Source organism: Anabrus simplex, chromosome 4 (assembly GCF_040414725.1).
Source record: "Anabrus simplex isolate iqAnaSimp1 chromosome 4, ASM4041472v1, whole genome shotgun sequence".
Taxonomy (NCBI): domain Eukaryota; kingdom Metazoa; phylum Arthropoda; class Insecta; order Orthoptera; family Tettigoniidae; genus Anabrus; species Anabrus simplex.
In genome coordinates this window covers 205,143,535-205,160,442 of record NC_090268.1, presented here as the reverse complement: position 1 = coordinate 205,160,442, position 16,908 = coordinate 205,143,535, and the positions used below count along the sequence as shown (strand labels likewise).

General features: G+C 39.5%; 1 protein-coding gene across 1 annotated transcript in view; it reads right to left on the bottom strand.

Moving 5' to 3' along the window:
• Positions 1-16,908, bottom strand: part of LOC136872570 (uncharacterized protein C05D11.1) — a 318,276-nt gene that overhangs the window by 80,654 nt on the left and 220,714 nt on the right. Inside the window, exon 14 of the mRNA XM_067146371.2 lies at positions 10,394-10,580. Within this exon, the coding sequence (XP_067002472.2) occupies positions 10,394-10,580 (187 nt within the window). The remainder of the gene's footprint in view (positions 1-10,393; positions 10,581-16,908) is intronic.

Here is a 16,908-nt window from a genome sequence, read left to right as displayed (position 1 = left end):
ATAGATAACAGTGATAAATACACACACAAAAAACGATGCACAATATTAGGAAAACACTTAAAAATTAATTATTCATATTTACATTAAGGAACATTAATATTTCGACCTCTTTTTGTAAGAGCTTTGCATTAATTACCAATCCAATTTGGGAAAGTAGGTCTTCAATATGGCACTGATGTGATCACTATGCTACACTTTATTATTCTGTTCACATGGTACCCGTTATGAAAAATACTCAAGCACTAACTCTTCGTATTTACATTGAGGAACATCAACATTTCTACCTTTCTTGATGACAGCCTTGTTCTCCTTTCATTAATAATCAGTCCAGTTCGGGAAAAAAGTCTTTCACAGGGCACTGAAGTGGCCACTATGTTACACTTTGTTACGAATATTTGTGCTAAATTGGGATACACATGTTGGTGATTTTTCCACCAATCTAAGGGGCAATTAGATTCCCCTGCTTCATTTACACGAGGTAAAATGTCATCTTTCAAATACAAATCCAGTTCCTTGTTGGCTCGTGACAGAGGGCTGGTTTGAGGACGTTTATCTCCAATAATGTTGTTGAAAATGCTCCAAGCGCTTATTGGACAAGAGGGCTGAAATGCACCAGTTGTAGATGGAAGTGAGGAGGACGGAATGTCAATATTCTGCTTCTCGCTGGTCTGGGCGTTTCTCTCTATTAAGTCTACTACTAAATTACGCACCCTCTTTTTGACGTTATCTAGTGCTGCAGGGTCCTGAAAAACGTGGTCTTTATAGCGTGGATCTAATAAAGTGCATAAGGCAAAGGTGCTGTTGTGTTCAACGTTCTTGAACCTTTCTCCTAACCCTTTAATAAGGCTAGCAATTATGGCCCTCACTCCTTCTGTGAACTCGGCTGATTGCCCGAGTTTTTTGCAAATACCTTTCAGGCACCTGACGACCACAATCACAGAACTTCCAGTCATATATGCTTCTCCACTCAGAGAATTAGTCATTTCTTCAAACGGAGCTAGCACATTGCAAAGTTGACGACAAGCTTGCCACTCTTCGCCAGTTATTACGGGCAGATGTTTATCTAGCAGAGCAATAGTGGCCCTGATAGCTTCTTCGAGTTCAACAAATCGACGCAACATATAAAAAGTTGAATTCCAGTGCGTCGTGACGTCTTGGGAAAGGCGTTTAGGCACTGTATGTCCACTTGATATCTGGTACTTCAGTAGTTTTTCGCTTGCTAGTGAACTTCTCCTGAAGTAGCTGACAACTTTCTTGATTTTCTCAATGGTGACTTGCATGTCCTGAAGAGAACCCTGGACAATCAAATTTAATTTATGAGCAAAACAGCCATAGTGTTCCCACTTCAGAATTTCCTCAAACGCGTTTGTTATATTACTAGCGTTATCAGAAATTGAAAAATTCACTTTGTCATGCAGCTTCCAATCGGATAGTATGCACTTAATTTCGTTTGCCAACGCAACGGACGTATGGCTTCCAGAAAAACTAGAACACTTCAGTAAAACCGTCTTGAAGGAAAACTCTTTCGTAATGTAATGCGCTGTTACGGCAATGTAACTCTCTGCAACTAACGATGTCCACAAATCAGTTGTTATGCACACACTCACTGCTTCATTCTTCACTGTCTCTCTTATTAAAGAAAACTGTTGATGATAGAGTGCTGGAACCATCACATTTGAAATAGTCTTTCTACCAGGTAATTCATAGCCAGGGATCCACTTCATAAGTTTAGAAAACCCTCTATCCTCAACAATACTAAAGGGCTGATAATCTAAAATAAATAAATCAAGTAAGTCACGATCAATTAATTTCTTTTGGGCAGATGAAACATTTTTAGTGACGTAAGACCTAATTAATCTTTGTCTTTTAGGCGCAACACATGAATCAGCAGTTGAGGCTTCGCTATCAGGCCTGCTAGTGCTAATACTAGGTTCCTCTCTATCTTCTGTAGGTCTAGTTGGTCGTTTTTCCGCTGAAGGTATTTCCTTAACACTATGACACGTTAGCTCAGTATATATTGCTATATGTTTTCTTCGCAAATGTCCTTTCAAATTTGTAATAGTTGACTTGTAAGAAATAAGTTGCTTGCAGATAGTGCAAAGCGCCTTATCATTGTCACTTTTCGTGAAATAATTCCACACCTCGCTTCGTTTTGACATGTTGTAAAACAACTCGCCTCGCTCAGTACTCGGCAAACTTAACACCGTTCCGTTTTAAAACGGGCTTGAGAACACCGGTACATCACCCGCCAACAGCCCGCAACCAGCAATAAGCAAAAACGTTGAAGAACTGTTCAACGGCTAAAAGTTGCTTTTCCAAACAGCTCTTGGCTCACTGCCAACTAAATACGAGACAAACAGTCGATTTGACAGCGAGGGAATGGGAGTGGTTAAGTAACGAGCAATGCCGATTTCAGGCCGAATAGCTCCGAACGCGCGGGTAGGTTCAAGGTTACATCAGTGTCTACTCACTAGCGAACAGTGAAAGAAACTGTGGACTGTATTGAAGGAAAAACAGTTTGGTGGAACTTTTAAAAACAGTTCGTTCGTTTTCCACCCGAAAACTGTTTTCTCCAAACAGTTGGGCGTTTTTCTGCCCATCACTAGTAATATTTGAATAATTGGAAATTAAATTATCTTGAAGCACCTAAAGTCTGTTTCAATTATTAAATTAATTATCACTCGAAAATGAATTTTCACTTGTAATGAGATAGACACTCGTAGTTAACATATCACTTTAAAATAATGATTCGAAAATAATAAAGTGCCCCTTCAGTAAGTCAGTAACTGTCTAGTGCAATAAATAGTTTTTAAAGTAATCACTTGCTTTTACCAGTTTAAAATGCTAAATGCACTCATATCACCTGAAAGTTTTTAGTAGGCTGGAACTGGTAAATGTGGTTCCACGAACAGCAATTGGAACTCCATCGATGATGACAGCACCACGTCGAACCATGTACCATCTCCAACGTCATACCATGTTCCATTCCCTCGCTGTACCACGTAATTACATCCCTCGTCGAACCACGTACCATCTCCAACGTCATACCACGTACTATGTTCCACGTCGATTTCTGGTGTCATATAATGTTGTAGACACACGAGAAAGTTCAATTGACAATTGATCGTGAGTGTTAAAAAATAGCACTGTCTGGTGAATTGAATATTTGCAAGTCAATGATAAGCAGCATTCATAATTGCACTTAGAATCAGTCTATTACGTGAACTTTGAATCAGTCTGTTCTGGGCACTTTGATTCACAGTCCATTATATAACTTCAAAGTAATGCTCACTATTAGAAATACTATGGCTTTCAAATCAATTAAAGCACAGTCTGAAGCATTTGAAACACACGTCACAGTTCGAAGTTTTCACAGTTTTTAAATAGTCACACTTCTTAAGAAAAATGTTTTTTTGGACACACATTTCATATAATTCTAACTATTTACGTGAGAAAACAATGTCTTTGGCATGCAGAACACGTTATACCAGGTTCGAAACGGAACTTAAAGTTCAAAGCTTGTTGTAATCTTGAGTGTAGGTTTAGTCCATGTCCTACACACACACATGATGAGTTTAACTGTCTTTAGCTATCACCAACACAAATCTTAAGGACATTTTCAGTGTTATTTAGCTTCACTAGGGTCAATATTTCATAAAAATGTCATAAAATATCCTTAAGGTTTACTCAGTTAATTGCTATCACTGTTCAAACACAAGTCATATTTGAGAAAATTGCCCCCACTCAGCTACAATAATTACCGAGTTCCTAATTCTCAAAATACCGTATTTCACGGCATAATCGTCGCACTTTTTATACCAAAATTTTCGAAAAAAATTGTAGGGTGCGACCATTATACGATGAATATTTAATACCAGTATTTGTATTACTCAAAAAATGTATTTATAACTAAATTGTATTTGATACAAATTTAAGATGCACATAATACTCGCGTTTATACATCAAAATAATTAAAATAGTCTAAAACAAAATTCATAATTTTTCGCAACAATTCGGCGAACGTTTTTCCAACCTGAAAATAAAAATTAACGTATTAAGTTAATTTGTCATTAATTTGAGTATTAAAGTTAAAATATTACACTTGCAAAAAATTATCGCTTTGTTGTGAAATGCGGACTTACCGGTACGCAATTTATTCCAAATCTTCGGTGTCGCTATCGCAGGTTTCGCTATCTGATGCGCCGTCCTCGCCTCTGTTAATACCAGTATCAGATTCTTCGTCTCCCTGCCACACTGCGTCATCTTCGGAACCGTCTAGTGCATTCGAAATCCCAGTCCTTTTGAAGCTCTTGGAGACTAGTTCAGGTGGTATAAGATCCCACGAGCATAACAAGTCCAAGGGTGGACGCCTGATATTTCCGGCGGGCGTCAATTGCTGATCGCCGCTCATCATCCACTTGTTGTAAAATCGACGTAAACGGTCTTTAAAGGGTTTATTAACACATACGTCTAGTGGCTGCAACGCAGATGTTAGGCCACCAGGAATGACTATCTGTCGTGTCTTATTTGTAGTGAGAATTTGCTTCACTTCGTTCACGAGGTGACCTCGGAAACTATCTAAAACAAGCAGAGCTGGTTGTTTTAGTAGTGCATCAGGTCTTCTATTCCACACAGTTTTAACCCAATCCAGCATGAGTTCTACGTCCATCCAACCCTTTGGTTGCACTCGTACATGAATTCCACGGGGAAACTGTATATTCTTAGGCATCGTTTTCCTCTTGAAAATGATGTAAGGCGGCAACTTTCTCCCGTCAGCTGTAATGGCTAGCATTGCCGTGCATCGCAACTTCTCACTACCGCTGGTTTTCATTAATACACTCCGTGATCCTTTTAGTGCTGTTGCGAGGCATATCAAAAAAGATTGAAGTCTGATCGGCATTACCGATTTGAGAAAGCAAGTACGAAGTTTCCTTGCGCAAACGTATGACAAATCGGTGAAAATTTACAATCTTGTCCGTGTAATCAGCAGGCAACTTTTGGCTTAGTGTTGTTCTCCTTCGCACTGACAGATTGTGTCGTCGCATGAACCCCTTAATCCACCCACGAGTCGCCTTAAACTGAGTTACCGGTATGTTGTGTTTGCGCGCTACCTCCTGTCCCTTAATTTGTAACATTTCATATGATACACTGCAGCCATTGTTACGTATTTCACTGACGTACCCAAACACTTCTTCGTCAATTATAGGAAACTTCCCTGTTTTAGGACCTCTAAACGCGCGTCTAGAAGGGTTTGTGCTTTTTAGCTTGTTTTTTACTTTCCGCCAGTCACGCACCAACTTGTCACTCACAGAAAATTTTCTTTCTGCAGCTCTGTTCCCGCGCTGTTCAGCGAAGGCAATTACGCTTAGCTTGAAGCCCGCAGAATAGTTTCTATATTTATCCATAATCGCTTATAAATGCTTCACACGTTAATGTTTTGCGATATAAATGACTTTCCGTAATTGTTCACTATTAAAACAAATTATTTCTGCAAACACCCAAAACACAAATTAAAAACTTAAATTCTCACCCACACATGTCTACAGTAATCACGTAAATCTGAAACAAATAAATGCATCTGTGATCTGTCCATTCCAGAGCAGCCAATACTGTTAGGCAGCAAGGAAGCATGCAACAATTTATCAGTTTAGCTCGTTGGTTGCGACACACTACTGCGCTTGCGCAAACCTCGCAAACCGGAGCTCTAGCTAGCGCGGTGTAGATCTACTGTATAGTTGACTGTATTCCGAGACGTCAGTAACAAACATTCATTTTTTTCAATTTCTTTTAAACATACGGTAATTAGGTTAATATTTCTTCCCAGTTATTGATGATTTTACATTACATTACTACGAGTTTATAAAATAAAACTTTAATAGCATTGGATAATAATTATCTTGACTACTTGGATAAAAGTTTTCATCCCATGCCCGGACACTTATGACGTAGTAGTAAGATAAGAGTCTAGCGATGACAACCGAGACATCGTAAATAATTCGGCTGAATAATTCCGTGGAAATCTGCGTTATCGTCTTGGATTTCACTTCGTGCGCAATAACACAGGAGCCGGCCCCATGGTGTAGGGATAGCGTGCTTGCCTCTTACACGGAGGCCTCGGGTTCAATTCACGGCCGGGTCAGGGAATTTTACCTGTATCTGAGGGCTGGTTCGAGGTCCATTCAACCTACCTAGCCGGTATTTCCTGGCGACGTTGCCGATAAGCGATATCTTACAGCCTTACGTATTTCAAATGGGAACTCATAATATGTAGGTGGTTAATAAATAGTACACTGTCTCGCGACCACGTTGTCAAACTGCCGATAGTCTACCGGTAAGCCATGCGTCGTACATACAGTATACCGGTATTATTTATTTATACGTTGTGCAACATGTCGCAAACGTGACTGTGTTGCCAAATTGCCCATAAACCATACACGTATTTAAATTGCGCATTCATGTGCAACTTACGTTGCAGTTCCATTTACCTTTTAACCAGATTAGTGAACAAAATTTGGACGTGCGACGATTATGTAATTAAAGGTTTAAAGTCCGATTTTTGTATTGAAAATAAAGGATGCGACGATTACGCGGTGGCGACGATTATGCCGTGAAATACGGTATTCTAAGTTATGAGAAGTCACAGTTCAATGTTGAACACAAGCAGAAATTTTATCCAGTTCGGAAATGTCACCGATAATTATAGAGTTTGAATTAGCACACGCAATATTTTACCAAGACCGTGAAACTGCCGAAATTTTACGAGTTACTAAGACTAACAGAGTTCCATTTGATACACACCAGATTTTCAAAGTCCATAACACTGTAGAAATTTTATAAGTTATTGAGAATAACGAAGTTCAACTTAATATACGCCGGATTTATACAAGTCCGCAACACAAAAAAATTTATAAGTATCGTCTTAGTACATGCCGGATTTTTCAAAGTCTTTTAGCACGGCAGAAATCTTACAACTTCGATGAACACGAACAACTTCGCGTAATGCGACACGGCGACAGTACCATCTAACATGGTCGAGTTGTGGATTGCAACTGCTTTTACTCCTCGAGGCGAGGTTCTTATATACTGGAAGCGGAACTGGCTCTCTGCTTCAAGCGAAAAAATGTGTTTCTTTTCCACCTTAATATCTCGGAAACCAGTTGGTGGATTTTCTTCAAATTCCGGCCACTTTACTTTTAAAATATGAGCTTCACGATGGCGTACTTCTATTATTTTGTAGCTAACGGTGTTTAGTAGATATAAAAATTGTTCCATTAACTTCTAGACATGTGAGTCGGCAACACGTGGCGATTACGTCATCTGGCTGGTTCTCCGCCTGTGACGTAGCGTTGTCTCTCTCACTCCCATAGCTAGCAGCTGAGTCTCAAATGTTCGCTTCGCACGCTGATTCCAAATGTTCGCTTCGCACGCCGATTCCAAATGCTAGAGCTTTCATATCGTAAATAAATTACGAATTACAAATACAGTGTGCCAGGCCGTAGGCATTCCTGGTACAGTAAGCGAGATTGTCAGCTGTTCTAGTGTTAAAATAAGGCCAATGGCCATCTGCCTGTTTGCCTACCAGTGTGAAAAGCAGCACACCTCTCGTTGACGGAATCTACCCCACCTTTTGTACCATAAGAATTTGATCATGTCGAGCACGTCCAGTTTTCCTGTTTCCCTCCAGTGTTTTTCCAGTCTTAGAGACGTGCGACAAGAAAGTAGTACACCATTCACAAAGTCTGGAAATCCAGGATCATAGACAGAAACCTTTTCATGAGAGCTTGAAGCAATGCTCAGACTGGAAGGAAACCTGTGTACTGAAGTATCTGTACAAAGAGCTGAAGTTTATGGTGTGAAATTTGTAAAGCACATTACACTTATGCAAGTGGTGAGATGGAGTTAGTAAGGCTCCATTATTATTTCAACATAGGCTAGAACAAAGACGGAAAACACTAGGCTTAGCGAGCAGTCACTTCAGGCAAGAATTAGCCTGCAACTTAAGGTAAGGAACAAGGAAAAAACAACAGTTTGGGAGGAAAGCAGGAAATGTAGTACGGGTGTACAATCTTAATGGTGCCATAAACGGCCCTACCTCGCCATCTGAGGGTTAAGCCCAGACTAGTGGTTTTGTCACTCCTCGGACTTAACCCATCCAGTCCAATATTCCTGTCACTAAGAATGCATAAATTGGCAAGCCTGCCGAGTGTAACGGGATTACGTGTGAGCCGCATCATTTTGGATCTCTAACCTCACTTTCACACACCGGGTACGGATGTTTCACTTTATTATATAACCTATGTGAATGTGTTAACAAACATGATATGATAAATGGACAAAATGATAATATTCCACCAGACTAAAAAAAAAAAAAAGAAAGTTTGCAAGATCCTAAAACACTAGTTTTTGTCAATTCCAAAATTTATACTGAGAAATCTATATCAAACCCTGTCACAGTCTACAGCAATAAAATACTTTTGACTTTTCTTTAATTCTGCAAACTCATGAGACACAAACAGAATGGCAGCTTTGGCACATCAGACGGCAGGAAGCAACACAGTATTGGTGAGATTTCTTCTCGTTTGAACACACGCATTGTTTTCTTTTTACAGTGGTCAATCTTCAATGGTTATTGCTGCTTGTAGATGTACTGTATTGTAAAGTGCATTGTTTTCTTTTTACAGTGGTCCATCTTCAATGGTTATTGTTGTTTGTGGATGTACTGTATTGTAAAGATCCTTGATAATGAAAGTTTTCTAGTCAGTCTGTCGTTCAGTACAGTTCAGTAATCTAGCATTCATGTTTGGCTCCTCTTCTTTTTTTTAAGAATTGGAAGCAGGACATGGAAGTGGGCGTTAACACAAAAACATTGACGCCAATTGCTTAACACTAGAACAGTGGAAGGGGTCAAAATGACACTCGCATTCAATTTTTCTTTAATAATCTGCGCATTCTTGTAAGTATCATTTCTCGTAAGATATCTTACTTCACATTATTTTACATCCCATTCAAATACTCCTTCCCTCACAGAGAATGGATCCGCGAATCTCTTCTCGCAGCGAGCACACAGTATCCCCTGCGTTACAGATGTTCAGATAAATACCCAAGGAAATGCTCCTTTTTTCCTTCCAGAGATGGGTAGGGATTGCCTAACATTTTTCCACTTTCTCTCAATTGTGTTTGTGTGCACGAGTTCTTCCTCCGCGAGGCGTTCTTCATTCAGTTCGTGGACGAGTTTGTTCTTCTCGGTGTCCACATATTCCACTGAATGATTAGCTTTCAAGTGGGAAAATCCCTCATCCTGGAGGCAGTTGTAGCAATCTGAGATTATTTTTATCCCAGTAAAATGTATTCTTAAATTATGGGCACAAACGTAGCACTGGCCCGAGATTCCACTGGTACAACGAAGAGTTTCTTGTTACTTACACGTTTAACCCCACCAAAAATCCACTGACCTTCAACACGATGGCCGCAGTTATGCTTTCTTTTGCCAAACTTTACCTTGTTTATTTCGATAACTACACCTGACCCTCCAAGTCATATAGAATTTTGAATGGCCCTATCTTCACACACAACATATCTTGCATTGAAAAGGTGGATCTTGTACAATTTAACTTTTTCTGAACTAACTTTCAGCTCGGACTCAATTAATGGATAGTGGGGCCTATTTCCCAGTAAGCCAGTAAGCAACAAAGGATATTACTTTGTGCGGAGAAAGGTGTCCCTCTCTCTACTAGAGACTCCACAGGGAATAACTCTGTTTATGATGCAGTGACTTACTACAAAAATCTGTGAATTTCACTTCGTCAGTACACAAGGTTATCTCGTGGATAGAACACACACATCCAGCACAAGCCATGACACTTGTAAAGTGCCGGTTTTCTTGGTTTTACCGAACTTTGAAATTTGTAGTTCTCTTACTTTTAGCAATATGGAAGCCCTGTACTTGCACATGATATGAGCCCTGTCAGAGACAATATGAAACTTGTCTGGCAAATAGGAACACTTCGCGAACATTAGGAATAGGGAACAGATCACATGGTCGCATTCAGCTGATGTACATAGGCTCGGTTTTAATTCTTCCACATAAGTAAGAACACTTCTGGGGGTGGGACGGTGGGTTTCTGACAAGCATAAAGTAAGGATCTCTCCTTTCTGCTACTTAAGGTATCGTTGCACATCATTTTTATGAATTTTCATCTCACTCTTTTGAGGGTTATAAGAAAAAAGTCTGAAGCATATGCATTAAAAGATTATAGTGAATAATTCTCACTAATTTTCTTGTAATTTGGTACTGGAACAAATGGTAACTAAAATACACACAAAACAAAAACTAAAACACATCGTTGAGCTTTTCTTAAAGTCACAAAAATGAAGACACAGTAAAAAGTATTACCTCTAACTGAGTGAGATACTGCAGGTAAACAAGCAGGGGAGCCAAGTCAGGATCGTTGAAATCCTTGATTGCTGGTACTGTCTGGCAGAAAAATGATGACTCAATGCATCCCAAACCCACAACACAACTTGATTTGCAGCTATCAGCAGGAGGAAGTAACATCGACCAATCAGGTGTGACTGACAACCTGTTGATGAAAGGTAACATGAATCTTTTGGGAATAATGTAAGAAATAGTTTTAAAAATTAAAGGACACATAAGCAATTTAACACAGGATGAAGATCCCAACAGGTGCTAACAGAGTACTAATGAAAACATGAGCATTACTAGGCTTGATGATGATGATGCTGTTGTTTAAAGAGGCCTAACATCGAGGTCATCGGCCCCTATGGTATGAAATGAAATGCAATTTAAAAACACAAAATTCATCTACTGACTAGAATTCAAAATGTGATGAAGAATGAGTTGATGAATATGAATTTAAAACAATCAGTTGATCTGACCCGCAATGCCTCACAATCCCAGAAACAATATTACTGACCAAGGGATTGCTTCCAAAGCAAACTCCTGAATCGATGATGCTTGTCTAAAGGGGTTCAATATCCCATGTCAATGGCACTTATCGCTGGTAAAGCAGAACCATGTATTTCTCAAGTGGCGGTACCAATCAAAGGTAGCATAAACTCACGGTGTTCCAAACATTATGGTACTACTCACAAGTATTGTACGTCATACAGGTAACACAAACCTCTGGTGTATCTCACATAATGTCGCCACTCATGGGCAACGCAAACCCCAGAGTGTTCCCCATCTAGGTGTACTAATCACGGGCGCTGGTACTCCCGTGGTGTTCCTCACATAGTGGGTACTAAACATAGGCAACGAAGACCCACGGTGTCACTCATATTGCGTTACTAACCAGAGGCAACGCCCAGACCCGAGGTGTGTCTCACATAATGGTACTAATCATGGGACGTAAACCCGTGTTGTTCCGCATTTAGTGGTACTAATCACAGGTACTGGAAACCCACAGTGAACCCCGTTGGACTGCTACGAATCACAAAATGATTAAGTACCTAACAGACTGGTACTACTCGCAAGTAAAGGCGACCCATGGTCTTCCCCACGTGATGGTACTAATCAAAAGTAGTTTCATGGTTCTAAGACAATCATCCCTTGGTCACCCCTTTTAGTTGCCTCTCACGACAGGCAGGGGATACCGTGGGTGTTTTTTCCTTCTGCGGCCCCCATCCACAGGGGGTAGAGAGAGAGAAAAGGAAGAAAAAGAAGGGATCCGTCACTTCGAAAATGAAGTAACGGACAAAAAGGCAAGGGCCACGAAGGACATGAAAACGAAAGACTCCCTAGGCCTCGAATGCTCTAATACCGTCAGGGTCAGAAAAGAACAAGAGTTGATCAAGGGAGGTAAGACAGGAGAGAAGAAAGTGAGGAGCCTGACACAAGTAAGTGGAAGCAATGCAAAGACTCAGCTAAGGGCCCCGTGGTCGACAATCCACACTCCCAAGTTGGGATCGCCTTGGGCCCCTTTTAGTCGCCACTTATGACAGGCAGGGGATACCGCGGGTGTATTCTACATGTGCATCCCCCACCCGCACGGAGTCATTACTAGGCTTAAAGAGGAGGTAGTTATGCCCTGTGTCACACATTTGGTTGGAAAAAAAAAAAAAAGAAACTGTTAAAACTGTTCATTTAATGTACCTAGGTCCTTATTTATTGGAGATGACTCAAAAATTTCAAATGGCTTTCTTAGAAATAAATTGCAGAAACACTACATATACTATGTTTATGAACCAAAACTTTAACCAGAACCATGAGACAATGCTATCAAACTGATGCTTCTTTATAGTATGGAATGCTTAGTAGTAGTTATAGTAGTGGTAGTAAGAGTAGTATTATAGCCTCTGATATGTGCCAACATCTCGATTGGATGCCGTTTAGAATGACCGCACATTTCAACATTTCACTTTACCCGACGACAGTGCAATAAACCTGATGATGGGCTATCTATGGCTGAGTCTTAAGTTTTTTCTGCGTAAACCACAAATACTGAAATAATAACAATAAGTTAATTTCTTAATTTATCCACCCAATCAATACAAAAAAATCTTGTCTTTGTTAAATTACATTGACATGTTAATTAAAATGGTAAAACCACAAATATGCCGAAGATCTTTTACAGGCCAAAATCGTAAGACGTGTATGCCAAATGGACTTATTTCTGAACTTCCACGATCTCTGCTGGTTTTGAACCCACAATCTTCAGAAATGGAGGCTGACACTGTACTACTGATCCATAGAGGGAGCAATGCTGGTTAACAGAAGCTTCACAGTGATATCTCGATTCTCTATTTTTGGCGGGACCACGAAAAAAACGTACACCACAGTAAAACTGAAAATCCGAGGACGAATGGATCATCAACAATTTGGCTAAACATCACAAGAATGAAATATGTATCCTTATAATCTTACAAACACCCCTAAACCAAACCAAACTATAGCCCCAATGGGCCTTCCGCCTACCAAGTGATTGCCCTCAGTCCGAAGGCCTGCAGATTACAAGGTGACGCATGATGAGTGTGACGAACCCTCTCGGCAGTTATTCCTGTCTCTCTAGACCGAGGTCGCCATCTCTCCATTAAATAGCTCCTCAATTAAAGGTAATCGTAGAATGAGTGAACCTAGAACCAGCCCTCATATCCAGGTAAAAATGCCTGGCCTTGCTGGTAATCGAACCCAGGCCCTCCGGTTGAGAGGCAGGCAAGTTAGACCGCGGGGCTGGCTTCAAACATTAATTACGGTACGAGTACACGACTTAAAAATCTTGAAACTTTACATTCAGTTTTACTGGGGAAACTTTGCCAGTTTCCTCTGAAAACTTCTTTCAGTTCAGCAACTTTGACCAGCCAAACTCTTTGAAAAATCTAATACCCGTAACGTCAAGCCAAACAACAATCGACCAAAAGTAGTTTTTAATCCTCTAATCTAATAAAATAAAGCAGATCAGATACAAAAGCGCCCAACATGATGGCGAAATCATTTTTTTTCTTTTATCTTCCATTGTAATTTGGTCACCGGTATACTGTTCATGGTCAGTTTATAGAAATCTTGTACCGCATAAATTAGGCCTACATCGACTTTTGAAGGTTATGTTGGACTCGAAAATATGGTTTCGAATGTAAGTATCGATCCTCAAGTTCTCGAATGCATTATGTTCAATTCTGCCCATCTTTAATCACAATCAAATTGGAAAGAGAAAAAATATCCTTAACACTTCCAAAATTACGATTATTCGTGACCTTGAGCTCAGTTGGAAAGCGAGCTCGCTGTACAAGTCGGTATAAATGCAAAATTATACAAAGTTTTTAAATGTAACATGTGCAAATAAAACAGCTGCAGTTTTTATAACATTTTAACACAAAAATGTGAAATTCCCAGTCTTATATTAGGACAAAAACAGTAATAGGCAATCCCTAAACCTCCCACGGCTTTATGCATGTAAAGGTGTAACATCTGTTCTGGTCTCTATAACATAATCGTGTACGGTATAACTGAAATACTAAATTTGTGATACCGTACTTCAATTCCTGTCAGATCAGAATGCCCAGTGACTATTCACTGCCCTGAGGGAAATGCTGAAAGCCTATTCAGTGATACACTCGAAAAAAGTAAAAAAATAAACATCTAACCTTGGACATAATGTAGATGTTTTGCAAGTACGAGCATTTAATGGAATTCTTTCCATCTTCACGTAGAGCTGTCGAAACGCGCTCTGTCTCCTTCCAATTGTTGTGGACACTCTGCTTTAGGATTTTCGAGGATTCTCTAAGCAATACCACCCAAATGCGATGCTAAGATGGTCCCTTATCCAAATTCACCACCGATCGCTTTTCCAGTACAGTACGGTACGGTACGGTACGGTACGGTCTCAAATGACTGGACGTTAACACCAAGGTCCGTAAGTATGCCATAGCCGTCCTTTCATGAGATACAGGTACTTGAAAAACGCATGATCGAGGATTTAGCATTGATGAGACTGAAATTTCTGGACGGCTGATCCGGGTAATCATTTCTCCGAGGAACGGAAAATGTGGGATTTTTACGTGATTTAATTAGAAAGCTCGCGGGACCACATAATTTGAACTAATAATACAGGAAAACATAGTTTCCGGGAACATATAATCGAGGTTCTATTGTATATGAAAAAATTCACATTTTTAATGAAGTTCCTTAAAAAATATGCTAGCATTGCAAAAGATGGAAATGATCCTAGTATGAACCCCTTACAAAATTTCAAATAATTCAATAATAATCAATGCCATCTTATAGATTCCTGAAAATATTATACTTTTTAAATGTACAAATTTGGGCTCTTTGAGCCATCATCAGTATTGTTAATGACATATGAATGAATGTACATAATTAAGCTACAAAATCTGTTTGAGATAATTTAGGCCTTAACATAAAATAACTTTTATATTAAAATCTAATGAAGTAAAATATGACAGTACAATCTTGTGAATAAAAACTAGCTCCATCGATTTAGTCTTTGTTTCATTAGCAGTATCATAAGAAATAAACTTTATATAAGATTGCCATTGTCTCGTATATAGCAGTTATAAAGAATACATTACCTAATTAGCATTTCAATTTCCGTATCGACTATATTAGGAAACATCTCAAGACAAGAAGGTAATGGTACACCAAGGTAGAATGAATATAAGAAAACAGAGATTAGAGTAGGGTACACATCTAGTATAGGCACTCCAGTACGTAACATGTAAGTTCACGAAAAAATATATATGAATTTTACCTCAAAATACTTTCAGAAGAGAGATGTGTTCATTATGAAAGTCAGGGAACCCCACAGCTCCCAAAAACGTACATTTACTTCTAGAACCTTGTATAACCTGTTAAGAGGAGAGATCCTCACTTGGACTATGTGTAAGTAGGGTAGCATCCTACTTCATGAATTTACCGAGCTCAGAACACTTTAAGCGAGCCTCGGACCTATGGGAGTAACAGAGTCCCACTCCCATTTGACAAGCGAGGGACTCCTTGAAAACAACTTGGCGAACGAAATGGAATTCGATGGGGAGCTCTCAATATTAATGGGGCTTATGGAAGAAATTATGGAGAAGATCATTGAAGCCAGAGTAAGGGATATACTAGAGCCTACCTTAGCAGAGGAAGAACATGGCTTTAGGGCTGGAAGAAGCACAACATATCTGATATTTGCTTTGAGGATGTTGGCAGAGAAACACGGGGAAAGAGAAAAAGACTTAATTGTTGTGTTTATGGACCTTGAAAAGGCGTATGATTAATGCTCCTAGATCAACTAATTGGAAAAGTCTTAGAAAACTTGGTGTACTGGAGTACCTTATTAGGAAGATCCAAATGCTATATATTAATTGCAAAAGCAGTGTCAGTATTGGTGATGGTCACTCTGAATGGTTCAATACAACCAAAGGAGTAAAACAGGGAAGTGTCTTATCACCTCTTCTATTCATAACAGTCATGGATACCATTTTAAAGGAACTTAAAAAAAAAAAAAAAAGAAGTAACAAAAATCTCCAGGCTCTCGTGTTTACAGACGATGTGGCAATATGGGATGAAACAGAGGAGGGAGTGCAAAATAATCTGAATGCTTGGTGTAAGAAGTTTGATGATAATGAAATGAAATTGAACCCATCAAAAACAGTAGCATTGAAAATTAGCAGACATAACACAGAATGCAACATAAAAATACATGAACACCAAGGTGAAGTAGTACACCAATTCAGATATTTAGGAAGCGTAATGACTAGTAATAATAGAGCTGAGATAGAAATAACAGAGTATCCAAAGGCTCTGACTTGTACAGTATCGTTACACACCTACTATTGGATGAGAAGGTCCCACAAAGAAGTCATATTTCATTCCCATCCTTAATATTCTCTGGAAACCTGCACACTAACATCAAAGGATTGTAGCAGGATTCAAGCCTGTGAAATGAAATTTCTTAGAACTGCCCTCCAATAGAAACAACTTGATCACGTGAAAAATTATGAGATCCGATCTAACCTAGGTCTAAATGAATCGATGGAGGACAGACTTAGGTCGTCTAGACTTAAATGGTTTGGGCATGTTAAACAAATGGATAGCAAAAGGTTACCATGTGCTTATTTGGAATAGAGAATAACAGGTAGAAGACCCGCTGGAAGACCAAGAAGAAGATGGATGGACCAACTGAGGGAACACGTGGAGAGAAGGGGATGGAATTGGGAATCTGTCATGGACAACGAAATGTTTTTGAATAGGCAACTTTGGAAGACGCTTGTTTTCAAACAACCCACCCGGCTCGCTGGAAGGGCAAACCAATGATGATTATGATGATGATGATGATGATGATGATGGAAGAAAGAAAGTCGAACTGGCTGAGTCAGCAAAGAGGATGCATATGGATGTGCTAGGAGTAAGTGATATTCGGGTAAGGGGAGATAACAAGGAAGAGATAG